This window comes from Chelonia mydas, chromosome 3 (assembly GCF_015237465.2).
Source record: "Chelonia mydas isolate rCheMyd1 chromosome 3, rCheMyd1.pri.v2, whole genome shotgun sequence".
Lineage (NCBI taxonomy): Eukaryota > Metazoa > Chordata > Testudines > Cheloniidae > Chelonia > Chelonia mydas.
The window spans coordinates 80533508-80549921 of NC_057851.1; the positions used below are offsets into that span (position 1 = coordinate 80533508).

The window sequence follows — 16414 nt, forward strand, 5'->3', positions numbered from 1 at the left end:
TCTTGGGCAGAGCAATCTGCTTCACTTGATGCAAATTAGTTGTAATCTTCCATAGTCCAGGCAGATTACCAATATAACCCTTGTTTGCACAGAGTTTGGGTGCCACAACACTACAGTCAATTGGGCTGTGAATTAATTTTCTTGAGCTGTAATCAATCTTCTAAGGTAAGACTGATGTATATATTTTTTTAAAATATCAGAATACAAGTCAATTGATGACTGTGAGGAGCTGGTGATCAACGCTACCGCAACAATCAACAATTTATCCTACTACAAAGGGAGGAATTCTGTAATCGAACACAAGAAGCTACACATCGCGGAGTGTAAGGTTTTTAAAAATCAATTCCTTCTGTATGTCTTTTAGAATATCTGGGATAAGATGTGTATTTTGATTATGTTAGGGCAGTGTGGAAAAGAGTCATTAAAAATATTTTGTGGTATAATATAGGAATTTCGTAGGGCCAAATTTTCCCCATAGCTGAAGAGAATCCCTGCATGCATCCGATGCCAGACCCTTGTCTTTAGAACTCTGTGAAATCATTACATTATTGGCAAAAACAGCCTTTCTCCCCCAAAAATTCACTTACTCGCCAGATTGCTTTCTGTTCTACGATTTTTGGTAAAGCAGTTCAAAACTTCAATAACTAAAATGTGAAAATAGTAGTATGGGGTTGTTGCATGTTTTTTCAACTCCAGTTCAGATTTTCTCAATTTACAAGTAAAAAGTTTTAAAAGATCAAACCATCAGCCCTGGAAATTTGATGATGATGGTGATAATGAAGTGGTGGTGGTGCCTGGATGCTGCATCTGAGATTCGGGCCTCACTGTAGTAGATACTGCACATACAGTAAGAGTCCCTGAAGAGGATACAGTCGAAACAGACAAAACAAACAAAGGGTAAAAGGGGGGCACAGAGATGGGAAGTGGCTTGCCCAAGGCTACGTAGCAGATCGATGATAGAACCAGGAATTGGAACCCATATTCTTTTAGCCCAGTGCCCTCTCTGCTAGGCCACGTTTCCTCTCTAGGTAGCAATGGTGTGGCTGTCTTATGAGTCAGAATGGAATCCATCTCATTCCCCCAGAGCTGTAATGGCTCTCAGTGCTAACAGGAGAAAAAAATTAATAAATTTGTAACTAACATAAGCAGACGTGACTGACTGTATATAGGGAGCAGATCTGGGAAGTAAGATGATGTCATTTTTACCATGGCTGCACTAGGCAATGCTTCCTTGTTTTTTTGTTATAGAGGATGAGGCTTTAAGATTTTTCTCTCATCTTTTTAACAGTATTTTGCATTTCAGTATGAAATGCAGTTCTACAAGTTTGCTGCTCAGATGGATATGCAGAAGTGCAGAAAACTGTTCAGTGATGAAAATCCAAGTTTAGAAATGGCCTAGAGCCAATGCTACCTAATAACTATTGGCCAGAAGCCAAATACAGCCTATGGTGTGGTCTTGGAGCTGGAATCAGTTATTGTCAGCCTGTGTTGTCAATCTCATCACCATCCCTGCCACCACCCACATTCCTCTCTTCCCTTCATTTCACTGTTTGAACAAATTAATTTGTAGGAGAGATGCAGCTTTGTAGCAGGAGGGCCTGACAGTTGCTTACCCCAGGAAACATGTTGAGAAATACCTATTGTGTGATGCAGTCAGGTGCGTTCCAAAGATAAAAAATGTATCACTTAAGAAGGCTGAGCCACAGTTAAGTCATCCCTGATATAACAACATCCAAAGGAAGGATGTGAATGAGACCAAACCGTTCTCTCTCTTCTCTGTGGGGAAAGAAAGGAAGAGTGGAAGGTTCTCACTGGCGTACTCCCTGACATGAAGAGGGGTGGGTTTCAGTGGTTCCCTCTTTCACTGCAGAAGATTCCTGTGAGGGCTGATGAATGGTGGCTCCTGCAGCAGTCTTGAGTGTGCACTGAAAACTAACAGGGCAATTCATGACTCCTAGGCAATGCTAGAGACCAGTTTTTCTGCCAGAAAATATAGTGGTGTCATGTGAGCTACTCACGTAAAATTGCTGAACAGGAAGCAGCCAGCAGAAAAAAGCTTTCAGACTAGCTGCAGTATTTATCATTGCCAGTTAGGACAAATCTGCTTGTTGTTTCACTGGCAGTGGTGGCCACAAGAAAGAGGATTGTGGACCTCAAGTGGTTTGTGAGCTACATGAGTTTCCAAGTGCTTGGCCTTTAGGGGAAACTTAAAAGAACTTTCTGAATATTTATTTTAATAAACTCATGATGTATATACTTAAAAAGCATGGACAAGTTGCCAGAGGAGATAGGACAAGTGTTTCTTGCTATGGTGGTTGAGGAAAAGATGGTGTCCAGTATCTTGCTTTAGGCTGCATTAGATGCTGTGGATTCTGTGACTAGAGCCACAGTGCCCAGATGTTCATGACTCCAATCCATCAGGTCTTCCTCAAGAGATCCAGCAAGCCATCCAGGACCTTGCTTTTGAGGGACTGATGCTTGTTTTGCAGAGACCAACTACAAGCTGCATAGCCTCAAAGGCTCTAGCAGTTCACTTAAGTCTATAGCCATTTATACACCTTTCCCAAAGAAGCAACAGTTCTGTCCCCAACAGCCTCATCAGTATGCTTCTTTTATACCTTTCCACCATGCCAGCCTAGGAAGAGAGACAGCTGTTAAAGGAGACTACTTCTGCCTACTTTTTCATCTGCTGTCAGCTTGTCCAGAGTAGAAACACCAAGCTTTCAATTTGACTTGCTCATCAAGGACAGCCTACCAGTTTCCTGTTTGACAACTTCTCCTACCCTAGTGTTTTCCAATGGGCTGTCTCACTGTCTAAATGCTTGGACCTGCATCACTTCAGACTAGCGAGTCTTAAGCATGGTGGAATTGGGAAACACCCTTCAGTTTATTTCTGTTTCCCCCTTTCCTATTCCCCCATCCTACTTCCTTTTCAGGGATCACTCTTACAAGGAAGTTCTCCTTCAGAAGGTACAATCTCTCCTCTGGTTGGGAACCTTAGAGGACTTTCCTCAGTTACACAAAAAGTGTAAAAAAGCTAAGCAAAAAGTAAAAGCAGGTCTCAGACCCATAGTTAAGGCTGCGAATCGTTCACAGAGGTCACGGATGTCACGGCTTCCGTGACTTTCCGTGACCGCCGTGAATTTTGCAGTCGTGGTGTGGCTGACCCCAGGACCACTCCAGCAGCTGGGGAAGCCCTGGGGTCAGCCGCACCAGCGGCTGCTCTGGCAGCCCCAGACAGCTGGTCCCTGGCACTGCCCTGAAGCAGCGGTCCGGGACCAGTGGCAGGGGGCCCCCAGGCGGCTGCCCCCAACCCGGACTGGTGGCAGTCACATGGCCCTAAGCCGCTGCACTCCCTTCCCAGACTAGCAGCGGTGGCGGCAGGACCTTGGGCCGCTCCCCGGACGCAAGAGTGGTGGCGGTAGTGGTGGTGGGGAGCCCTGCCCGTCCTCCGCCCAGAGCTGTGGTACGTGGGAGCCCTGGCCGCCCTCCGCCCAGAGCAGTGGTGGGCAGGACCACAGGCTGCCCGGAGTGGCAGCGGTGGCGGGGCCCCGGGCTGCTGCCCCTCCTCCAGCAGAAGCGTCACCCTGCGCTGTTTGTTTTCCAACTGTGGGAGAGTCCCACCTAGACCTGTTTTGAAACCAAAATCACAGGAAGTGTCAGCAGTTTGGTTCACAAGCAGGTCACAGCCCTGGAGCTCTCTCGGGCGTTTCCTGTTGCCCTGGTCAGACAAGCTCATGTGCTCATTTCCTCCAATTCCACTCCTACCCAGAGTGTTAAAATCAAGCAGGATCATGCCTGAGTCATGCTCATAGCTCCAATGTGGCCTCGCCAGCATTAGTTTTCCACTCTTACCACCAGCCACAGACATCATCTCGCAGGACCATGGTCAGCACCTCCGTTCCAACCTGTAGGCCCTTCACCTAGCAGCCTGGATACTTTGTGGCTAACACCTCAGGAGGAGATGAAGGGTTTGGAGTATTTATATCTACAAATTAGAAGATCCTATTCCCTCTTCGGACTTGAATCTGGTGTTAAAGCTAATCTGGTGTTAAAGCTAATGGGTCCTCTCTTTGAACTGCTGATTACTACTACAAGTATATACTACTGACTACTTCTACAAAGTCAATGTATACCTATGTTCTCATCTGAAATTTCTGACTGAAGTGGTTTCTCACTTCCACATCAATCAGACAATATATTTACCAAATTTCTTGTGCCTCAAGCTCATAAGAAGATGAAAGACTGCATATATTATATGTTAGGGGAGCATTAGCATTTTACTCAGACAGGAATAAACCATTTAAATAGTCTTCATAATTGTTTGTGGCAATTGCAGACAAGAATGAGGGGCCTTCAGGACTCGTCTCAAAGAACCTTGTTGTAGATCTCTTCTCGTATACTTTAGTGCTATGACACGGCATACAGCAGCACAAGGTAGCAGAGGGCACATGCACTGCCCCGACAACGGTACATGAGTGTGCGCATACCTGAAGTGGAATGGACACGTGCAATCACTTGAAGAAAAAACAATTACAAACCTGTTCTGTTTCTGTTGTTCTCTGATATGTATTGAACATATCCATTCCACTTTAGGTATGCGCACACTCTTGTACCCTTGTCAGGGCGGTGCATGTGCCCTCTGCTACCTTGTGCTGCTGTATGATGGTATAAAGGGCAGAGCTGCCCCCAGCCCTTCTCAGTTCCTTCATATTGGACAGACTGCGATATAGAGGGGAAGGAGAATGGGTTGTGGAATGGACATGTGCAGCACATATCAGAGAACAACAGTTAGAACAGGTTGGTAACCATTTTTTGCCTCCAGTGAGCAGATATTATATGAATTGTCATATGCTATATAAAGCTTACTGTTTCTATTTCTGTAATCAGAATCGCTCTCTTGGCAATCTGTTGTACTCAGGAAAAACATTATTTTTTCATGGAACTGTACTGTACATTTAAGTTCACTTTTTAAAAATGAGGAGAGTAAAAAGATAGTTGGAAGTTTAATGCTGATAACACCATTAGAACGTGTCCAATTTTACAGGAGAGCTGATGGGGAAGCAAGATTTGTAGTTGAATGATTATTGCTAAACCGTACCACCTCTCTAAATGTAGATGTTTTGATGGCACAAACTAGTTACTAAGAAAAGATTTGAATTCTTAATATAAATACTGTATTTATATAAAGATGTGACATCCCTGATAGATCTTGGGTCATTAAGGAGCCGGTCCTGCAGTCCTTAACAAAGTCAAAACTTCCATTGCCATCAGTGGGAATATTAGCTGAATAAGGGATGCATTTATCATCATCTGTCTTTCCCTTCTCTATCACTGTCAGCAACGTTACCATCCTTCCGGTGAGATTGACTTGCAATCTTGATATCCCCTGTGATTGCCTCTTCTTCTCTCCCACAGTCCCTAAATCCTGCAGTTTTCCCACAAGAATGTCTGAGAATCCTCCATTTCTCTCTGTTCCTCTTTTCCAGGCCCTGATCATTTCTCTCCTACACTATGGAAGTTGCCTCTTCTTTGGCCTTCTGAAATCTCACCTCAGTCCGTTCAAAACATCACAGTAAAAACAAAGCAAAATAATCTACCTGGCCCATCACTCCAACCATGCATAGCCCTTCTTCAGGTCTCTTCACCAGCTTTTCTCCCCTTGACAAGTCTCAACGGCCTGCACAACTTAGCTCCTGCCAGACCCGTATGCTTTAGTCTCATTTTACTCCTCCACTTACCCCCTTCGCTGCACCCCAGTTGCCAAATTAACTGCTATGTGTATATTCTTATACTATTCTTATCCAATCCACCTTCTCTGTCTGGAAATTCTTCTCTGAGCCAGTTCAGGGTGTCTCTGCCCATTGTCCCTTTCACGTCCCTCCTTAAAACACAAACCCTACTTCTCCTTTCAAGGAAGTGTTGACTAAACAGATGATTAAAAATGGAACGAACAATATATGTTCTCTAAGCATCGCCTTTCCGTCTGTCCGTCCTGTCTTTTCATCCAACCCCCGCCTCCTCTCTCATGTTTACTTTGTCCATTTAGTTTGAGAACCCTTCAAGACAGGATTCTCATATGTATCTGTAAAGAGCCTAGTGGCACATTTGGGGCTATATAAATTATAAGTAATGATACCTGTACCTTTTTTGTTTCTCTGCAAACAAATAGTGCTTCTAAAGCTGCTAATGAGCAGCAATATGGATGGAATTCTGGAGGCTGTTAGAGTCTTTGGCAATCTTTCCCAATACCGTGAAATCTGTGACTTCATCATACAGAGGAAGGGTAAGTTACTCTTGCATTAGTAGTGATTCTGTGTAAGCTATTTAGATGCTGTGCCAGTCAGCATCTATAACTTGAAACATACAAGCATGTAATATGGCACTGAAAAATCCAATAGCTACAGCATAAACAGCATTTATTGGTTTAATTTAGATGAATGTTATGAAAACTTAGATGATGAGTGCGGGAATACATTTTTCTTCACACAAGAAAAAAATCTACGCCCGCAGAAATTGTTTGTTCTTTAAAATAATAATAAAGAGTCTTGAAATTTTCCCCTGGCTCCCCAGATTCCTAAAGTTCACTTTGACTAGATGTCCTCAATGGTTCTGTGTAAAATGAAACTCCAGCTTAAGTATTCATAAGGGTTCGCATTTGTGGGTTTTTGGTTCCCACATGTGACAGTGTGTGCGTCTATGACATGCATCTTAAAACATTTATCAACCTCACCAAGAGAGAGCTCCCTTTTGCCTCTGGGTGAGGTGTAAGATGCCAGCATTCTCATAACTTTTTTTACTTTTCATGGCAGAGGAGCTTTAGGGCAAATGCCAGATCTTTGCAATTTGGAGAAAGTATCTTGTAAAAGTTTAACTCAACACCACCCCTCTCTAAATTTCTTGGACTATAATGGCATTTGGACAGGTCAGGGGCAATAAACAGAAATTCATGACCCTTGACCTGTCAATGACTTATACTAAAAATATCTGTGATTAAATATTGGGGAAGGGAGGGGTCCTGGGGGGGTTGCAGCACCAGCAGCACCAGCTGCCGGGGGGCCACGGACCACTTGTGCAGCCCCGGGGATAGCCACACCAGCTGCTGCTCCAGTGGCTCCAGCAGTGATCCCCAAGCAGCTGGCCAGAGCAGCTGTGGCCCCAGGCACAGTCCCCGGGTGGGCGGCTGGCGCAGCCGCGGACCCAGCAGCGGTCCCTGGGCATCCAGCCGGAGCAGCTGCAGCTGGTGTTGCTGTCTCTGGGGCTGGTCTAGCAGCTGGGTCAGCCCCACTGGCCCCTGCAGAGGTCACAGACGTTGTGGAAAATCACAGAATCCGTGACTTTTATGATCTCTGTGACAGACATGGAGCCCTAGTGATAAGCACCTGCAGCTCCAACTGAAGTAAATTGGAGTTCAACACCTCTGGTGCCCAAAAGATGGATTTATGTACCTAATTTTTAGGAATCGCAGTTCGAAAATTTTGCCCCTACGATTCATTCCAATATCAGGACTGCTAAATGAAAAATAAATTGTAGTATTGTTTTAGTTTCAGTTTGGCAAAACCAACAGTAAAAATATACCAACTTAATATGAAAACACAAATATAAAAGGCAACCAGAATTCCTTTGGGGGATTAGGGGAATCCGTACTCAAACTTTATGGAGTTATGGCTGATATCCAATCTCCGAGTACTCTAGCAACATTACAACATGTCATCAAGTAACATTTTCAAGTAATTCTGTGTGCTTCAGTTAAAGGCTTCTTACTGTCCTCTAAGCATACAAATGTAATAAGTACAGTATAGTCCAAGTCCATGTTTCTTGAGGATGGTTTTGTTTTCTTCTGTACAATCCAGTATACAAGTTCATGATTGCTTTGCTCGATGCCAAACATCAAGATGTCTGCTTTTCTGCCTGTGGAGTTCTGCTAAACCTTACTGTGGATAAGAACAAACGAGCTGTACTAAAGGAAGAAGGAGGAATTAAGAAGTAAGTTTGGGGGGAAAAATCCTGATCAGGGATATCAAGTGGCTTTAGATGATGATTCTATGTTATAAGCAGTTGTTCCCTGTCTGGATTTCTGCTGTATTTTTCCCTTTCTCTGATGTTATGCAAGTGCCTCACCAAGTCTGAGTATGGAACTGTGCAGATGATTTGATAAGAACATTCCAGTTACTGGCAAATCTAATTTTATTGTTTAACTTCCAAATGGAGGAAATAAGAAAGCATAATGTATTTTTGTTTACTGTTTTTTGGTATTTAGATACCATTCAGGGTTGACTCCATGTTGCCACACAGTAGATTAGAGTTTGATTCTCCAACCTCAGTGTCTTGCTCCTTGGCTTGCTGGAGGTTCAAAGTTCATTAGATATAGTACACTTATCCCATAGGAGGAGTACCATGTATTACCGTGCACCAGGCACTTAGTTAATCACACCTCTGCCCAGGTGTGGCACCTGACTAATTGGGGTTCTCTCCCTTGCCTTCCAGGTGTAATAGGGTTAAGTCTATCACATAGTCCTATTCAGCTCAGTTTGTGGAGAGGTTATTGCAGGGTTGGTCTGTAGAAGGAAGGTTGCGTAGGAGGGAAGGGAGTGCATTGAAGAGACGAGAACAACAAAAATTCATGAACAAAACCTGTTTAGCTGTCAACTTCTGTTTTCTCCCAGAACAGCATTTCCAATAGAAAACTGTGACATTCTAGACAAAATTGCTTACATGAAAAGAATTGCCAGATATTAAAAAATAAATGTACCTTTAGGGTTCAGTAACGTTTTGCAGAACCAGGTAGTAAAAGCTTAATCAAAACCCTCCTTAAGGTGGACTCCAAACTTCTTGCAGCTAGTTAGCCCAGCCCTGCCATGAGGCCTCCAACATAGATTCATCCAGCCAGACCTCTTGTTAAAGCAAGAACTCTGTTGCTTGTATAAACTCTTACAGCTCCACCCTATTTTATTGATGAGCACTGCTTTGGTGGTAATGCTGCCAGCTGCCTCCTTCTGTTAAGGTGTGACTTCACTGCAAAGTTAGCCTGGGCTCTTACCTGGGTGTTGCCCCAACTCCCATCCATGCACACAAACCTCTCACACCTCTTAGTGGTGCCTTGAACCCATGATAGCTGGCAGAGATAGAGGTATGGGTTAGAGCCTGGGTTCTGTTTTCACTCAGGCTGGTAACCTGTATATTTTTCAATGTATAGGTATATACATTTCAATGTATAGGGTATAGGCTAAGACATTTGAGTACTGATAGTTCTCCAGTGCCTTCCCACAATTCCCCTTGTGTGCCCAGGGGACAGACACGTCCTCCCATAATTCACTGGAAAAGAATCAGAGGCTTAGCTTCCTGCAGTACAAGCAACCCTGGGAAATACTCCCAGAATCCTAGTGATACACACAGGGGACAGTAGCACCAGTGAAGACACAGAAACTCATGTAGGGCATTGCAGTGGCTGCTCACACCTGGGTATTCAGACCTGGGTGCCAATCACCTGGACTAACTGTACAGTAAAGACATCCTTATGGTGCATCTACCCTAAGTGAGGAGGCCATTTCAGAGATTTCATTCCAGAAAATGGTTTGTTGCATCATTTTTAACTATTTAGAGCAGCCACATAGAAATACTGGTTTTGGAAGAACCATTCTGATGTATTCACACACAGCACAACTTACAACAGTCGTTCTACTAATGCATTTTAGGATTTCTGCAGGACCTCTACCATAGCGTCCAGCACATTTGCAAGGCACTGTGCAAACTAAAATGCGAAGTACTGCAGTAAGGGCGGGTTCTATGGTCCCATTATTTGGGGTGGGAAGAGTGCGTATTTTGGATGCCCTGGATGTCATTATTTAAGAAAACAACCTTCCAGGAGAATAGGGCCTAATTATACCTTTGGAAAATTATGGATTTTAAGAGTTTAAAAAAGTAAAATTTGGCTACTATTTCAGTATTCTGCTGTTTTAAGTATAACTTTCCCTGACAGACTTGGGAGGGGGGAATCCAAAATGAAGATAGAATTAAATGTAATATTGATAATGTTGCTTTTTATTATATCTATCAATCATACCATAAGGCAAGGGAGATAGTTTATACATTGCACCTAATTTATGAATTATTTCTGCTGATAACCCCAACTGCAAGTTTAAAACTCGTTAACAGATATGCTAACTTACATAAGAATATAAAAATGGCTATAATGGGTCAGACAATGGCCAGTGCCAGACATTTCAAAGGGAATAAACAGAACAGGGAAATCATCGAGTGATCCATCCTCTGTCATCCAGTTCCCACATCTGGCAGTCAGAGGCTTAGGGACAACCAGAGCATGAGGTTGCATCCCTAACCATCTTAGCTAATAGCTGTTGATGGATCTATCCTCCATGAATTTATCTAATTCTTTTCATAATATCTTCTGGAAACAAGTTCCACATATTGACTGTGCATTGTGTGAAGAAAGACTTCCTTTTGTTTGTTTTTAAACCTGCTGCCTATTAATTTCTTTGGGTGACCGCTGGATCTGGTGTTGTGTGAAGGGGTAAATCACCCTTCCTTATTCACTCTCCAGACCATTCATGATTGTATAGATCTCTATCATAGCCTCCCATAGTCGTCTCTTTTCCAAGCTGAACAGTCCTAGTCTGTTTAATCTCTCCTCATATAATGACAGGTTTCAGAGTAGCAGCTGTGTTAGTCTGTATCCGCAAATTGGACTGCTGAATTGGAATTAATTTGCAAACTGGATACAATTAACTTAAGCTTGAATAAAGACTGGGAGTGGATGGGTCATTACACAAAGTAAAACTACTTCCCCATGTTTATTCCCCTCCCCCGCCCCCCACTGTTCCTCAGACATTCTTGTCAACTACTGGAAATGGCCCACTTTGATTATCACTACAAAAGGTTTTTACCCCCTGCACTCCTGCTGATAATAGCTCACATTACCTGATCACTCTCGTTACAGTAACACCCATTATTTCATGTTCTCTGTGTATATAAATCTCCCCACTGTATTTTCCACTGAATACATCCGATGAAGTAAGCTGTAGCTCATGAAAGCTTATACTCAAATAAATTTTAGTCTCTAAGGTGCCACAAGTACTCCTTTTCTTTCTCCTCATATAGAAGCTGTTCCATACCCTTAATCACTTTTATTGTCCTCCTCTGTACCTTTTCCATTTCTAATATATGTTTTTGAGGTGGGGTGAGCAGAACTGCATGCATTATTCAAGGAGTGGTCATGGATTTATATAGCAGCATTATGATTTTTTCTCTTATTTATTTACCCCTTTCCTAACGGTTCCTAAAATTCACTTAGCTTTTTTGACTGCTGCTGCACGTTGAGCAGATGTTTTTCAGAGAACTATCCATGTTGACTCCAAAATCTCTTTTTTGAGTGGTAACAGCTAATTTAGATCCCATCATTTTGTATGCATAATTGGGATAATGTTTTCCAGTATGCATTACTTTGCATTTATCAGCATTGAATTTCATCTACTGTTTTGTTGCCCCATCACCCAGTTTTGAGATCCCTTTGTAATTCTTCACAATCTGCTTTGAATTTAATTATCTTGAGTAATTTTGTATTGTCTGAAAACTTTGCCACTTCACTGTTTACACCCTTTCCAGATCATTTATGAATATGTTGAACAGCATTGATTCCAATATAGATCCTTGGGGAACACCATTATTTTACCTCTCTCCATTTTGAAAACTGTCCATTTATTCCTTCCTTTTCTTTCCTATATTTTTACCAGTTACTGATCCACAAGAGGACCTTCCCTCTTATCTCATGACTGCTTAGTTTGCTTAAGAGCCTTTGGTGAGGGACCTTGTCAAAGGCTTTCTGAAAGTCCAAGTACACTAGATACACTGGACCACCCTTGTTCACATATTTGTTGATCCCTTCAAAGAATTCTAATAGATTGGTGAGGCATGATTTCCCTTTACAAAAGCTGTGATGACCTTTCCTGAACACATCATGTTCATCCATGTGTCTGATAATTCTGTTCTTTACTATAGTTTCAACCAGTTTGCCTAGTACTGAAGTTAGGCTTACCGGTTTGTAATTGCCAGGATCGCCTCTGGAGACTTCTTTAAAAAAAATTGGCGTCACGTTAGACATCCTCCAGTCCTCTGGTACAGCAGCTGATTTACATGATAGGTTACATATCATAGTTAGTAGTTCTGCAATTTCATATTTGAGTTTCTTTAGAACTCTTGTGTGAATACCACCTGGTCCTGGTGACATATTACTGTATAATTTATCATTTTATTCCAAAACCACCTCTACTGACACCTCAATCTGGGACAGTTTCTCAGATTTGTTACATAAAAAGAATAGCTCAGGTGTGAGAATTTCCCTCACATTCTCTACAGTGAAGGCCGATGAAAAAATAATTCATTTAGCTTCTCCTCAATGGCCTTGTCTTCTCTCATTGCTCCTTTAGCATCTCACTCATCTAGGGACCCCACTGATTGTTTGGTAGGCTTCCTGCTTCTGAGGTACTTAATTTTTTTTTTTTCTGTTAGTATTTGAGTCTCATGGTACTTGCTCTTCAAATTATCTTTTTGGCCTGTTTTATATTGTTCCTTGAAAATCCTCCAAATGGAATCTGCTTATGTAGCAAACAAAACACCAGTATTTTAGTTTTTTCAGCAAGTGCTATAGGAAAACTTGAAATAGTAAAACCTTTACTAAGAACTACTCAGCTATTAGAATGTCACGCTTTTACAAAATAAGTCAATCATTAAAATAACTATGGATTCAGCTGTGGATTGACAAGTCATAAAGTGCCATACAGTTTCCACTTTTCAGTTGGCATCACCACAAATAGACAAGATGGTTCTTCTTATAAGTACAAAGAAAGGAAGCAGTATTTAAAGCTAAGACCCTTCCGATAGGATACTGATAAAAAATAAATAACAACTGGTTGGCTTATCACTTACCCTATTTTTTTTTTAAATCCTAACTGGTGGTGATAGCTGCTGTAATTATATATCTGTAGAAGCAAAACACTTAATCAGATAATGTAGAATCCACTGCAGGTTACCATCAGTTACATAACTGATGAGTTAAACCAGAAATCGGTCTGTGGCCTGAAATAGGTAAAGTAACTAATCATAAATTTTAAAAATATATAAAAATAGTTCACCCTGTATGCAGTTAGAATCACTGCAACACAATCTTTATTCCCTTTCTGGTTGCAAAAGTATTGATCAGTTCTGTGAAGTCCAACTGCTTTCCAAATCGAATTTCAATAGGCAATAGAGCTAAAGCACTCAATTTCTTCTATGACATTTGAGACTAAAAATAGGTCTTTCTGATCTTGGAGAAAGAGCCTTTAGCTGAGGCCACAGTAACAGGAATTGACAAATACATGAGATATACTGTGTAAACATAGGGAAATACTAAGTGCAGTTTGTTCTTAATGATGTTGTTCAGAATCTAACGCAGAGTTTTTACTTCATCTTTATTCAAAATATGTTTTAATGTCACAAGTTCATCCACTAGGTTAGCTGATAAGTCTGCTTCAGTTTCAGCCAATTCTTTACATGCTTTTTCCAGAGAGTCGTCATCCAGTTTGGGAAATATATGTAAGAAGTCATACAAAGCTAAAATTCCCTTAAACCTGCTGTAAAATTCTGTAATGACAATGTTCAGAAGTGACTTTTAAAAAATCAGTCCTAAACTTGTCTTTTGTATCCATTTCACCATCAGCTCCTCCATCTTCAGATAACTATTTCTGTCTCCCCCTTGAGTGAATAACTGGAAATGCTCATTCTACATCCATTTCTTTGGCTTTCTCAAGTGCTATATCGAAACCTGTTTCATGATAATTGTGGAAGGTTGCTGCTGCTGTTTCTTTTAATCTGCATGCCGTACTAAAGTCCATATCATTTCCCCGAAACTGCTTGTTCATTGTGCTGATTTTGTTCAACACCCTGTACCACACAGTGAGGGCTACCATGAAAGAATAAGTAGATAGTTCCTCTTGCAGTCATTTTGCTTCTGAGCAAACCATATCGTTGGAGGTACAATTATGTAGGTCCAGGAGTGCATCCCAGATCTGGGAGAGCTGTTGATTAATAGCTTTTACAGCACCTATGTGTGCCTCCCATCTTTTTTCAGCCAAGGGTTTCAGGGGAATAGCCACATGCTTATATCCCACCTTTTAGAAGAGCAACCAAACAACGGTATACCAAATAATTTTTGGACTCAAGGGAAAAATCAGCAAGTTCCAGTTGTGAATACAAGGTCATATATGTATATATGGCACAGGAATGCACTTTCCTAATTTGTGCCTGCAAACCCTTGTGCTTGTCCCTTGTGTTGAGCCATTATCAAAACATTGGGCTTTGCAGTATGTTATTTTAAGTCCTATGTGTTCTAGCTGCTTTAAAGTAGTTTCAGCAAGTTCTGCTCTGGAAGGGCCTTTGACATTCAGGAATTTAAGAAAAGACTCTTTAGTAGATGCTGTTTCTTCATGCATTTCTACATACCAAAGACTTAGACATTTGTTCCACATGAAAACAATCCAGTGTACAGTTGAACAACAGTACATAATTTTTTTGAAGTTTTCACTTCCATCAGAATTTGTTGTTTAATTTTTGGACCCATTCTGGGTGTCTTTACTAGATAATCATAGGACTGGAAGGGACTTTGAGAGGTCATCTCATCCCGTGGCTCTCAACCTTTCCAGACTATTATACCCCTTTCAGGAGTCTTTGTCTTGCGTACCCCCAAATTTCACTTCACTTAAAAGCTACTTGCTTACAAAACCAGACATAAAAATACAGAAGTGTCACAGCACACTATTACTGAAAAATGCTTACTTTCTCATTTTTACCATATAATCATAAAATAAATCAGTTGGAATATAAATATTGTACTTACATTTCAGTATATAATATACAGAGCTGTATAAACAAGTCACTGAATGAAATATTAGTTTATACTAACTTTTTTTGAAGCGTATTGTAAAACTAGGCAAATATCTAGATGACGTGATGTACCTCCTGGAAGACCTCTACATATCCCCAGGGGCACACGTACCCCTGGTTGAGAACCACTGACCTAGTCCAGTCCCCTGCACTCATGGCAGGACTAAGTATTATATAGACCATCCCTGACAGGTGTTCACCTAAGCTGTTCTTAAGCATCTCCAATGATGGAGATTCCACAACCTCCCTAGGCAACTTATTCCAATGCTTAACCACCCTGACTGTCAGAAAGTTTTTCCTAAAGTCCAACCTAAACCGCCCTTGCTGCAATTTAAGCCTAGAATGCACATTTCCACCTGCCTTCACTTTATCCAAATGACCTGCCAAAACAGGATTATACTTAGTATCTCAAACCCTCTCAGGAATTATCCATTCCATCTATCTCCCAAGTGTTGAACATCACCTGAAAATGGCAGATTTGTCTCACCAAGGAATAGGGTGACATATAGAAATCACTACAGTATGAAATGCTAACAGTATTTCTTTCCTTTCGTTTCCTGCTACAGCTTTTCATCAGTAGTCACAGAATTCTTGAGACAATTTTGCAGTTCTTTCTAGGCGAAGGAGCAGTTCATATGACCTTCATGCTTCCTTAGTTTAGGCTCCAACTTCTTCCAGTCTGACATACCATTTATGAAAGTTTCTGCATGATGGCCTGGGAGCTGCTCTGGCAGACAGACAGCAGGGAAAACAGAACAACCTGTCCACTGCCCAGGAACACACCATCCAGCTTCGACTGACAGCTTCTCCATTTGCTAGTACACTTTCATAGTGTTGATCAGTGAAATGTCTGCCATGGTGCTGTGGAAAATTTAAAATTTCATATGTCATTTGACTAGGTCCTTTCTCAACAAGATAATGGATGGAGTCTGAAAGTTCATGGGGACATGTGGCGATAGTGTTGGATCTTGCCCCAGGCTGTCTTGTGATGAGCTGTGGCTTGGGACTTCTTCCTGGACACTTGTCTTCATGACAAATAGGAACTGATAGCTCATTGAAATTGTCAGTGCTACTTCCCCCAGTGCTAGAAGTTGCAGATGTGTTCATCTCAGGTTCTCTTCTGAATTTTTAGTGCAGGCAGATATTATGGCCATTGCTGCACTTGATTTCTAGATGATCTTTTTCCTTCCCGGAAGGACCAGAAAAAGCCCAGGACCAAAATGCCACTTTACAGCTAGGCTGGCCTGCTGATGTTGCATAGTATCACCTCTGGTGACCTGTTGCTTTTTACTTTTGCTGACAGTTATTTTGGCTTTTTGATGGTAGATGGTTGCAGGTTCCCATTTTAACAGCAACTCTGCTAATGACAACTTTCTATTAATGGAAAGATTTTGCTTGGAACCAAATCCAGTTGACTGTAATGTTAATTGTTTTGGATATTGGCAGGCTTGCTGTTTATTGGCAACTTTTTGTTTGT

At 41.6% G+C, this 16414-nt stretch overlaps 1 protein-coding gene across 1 annotated transcript in view; it reads left to right on the plus strand.

Moving 5' to 3' along the window:
• Nucleotides 1–16414, plus strand: part of ARMC2 (armadillo repeat containing 2) — a 119551-nt gene that overhangs the window by 94229 nt on the left and 8908 nt on the right. The window contains 3 exon segments of the mRNA XM_043542755.1: nucleotides 201–323; nucleotides 6173–6286; nucleotides 7854–7986. Of these exon segments, the coding sequence (XP_043398690.1) occupies nucleotides 201–323; nucleotides 6173–6286; nucleotides 7854–7986 (370 nt within the window).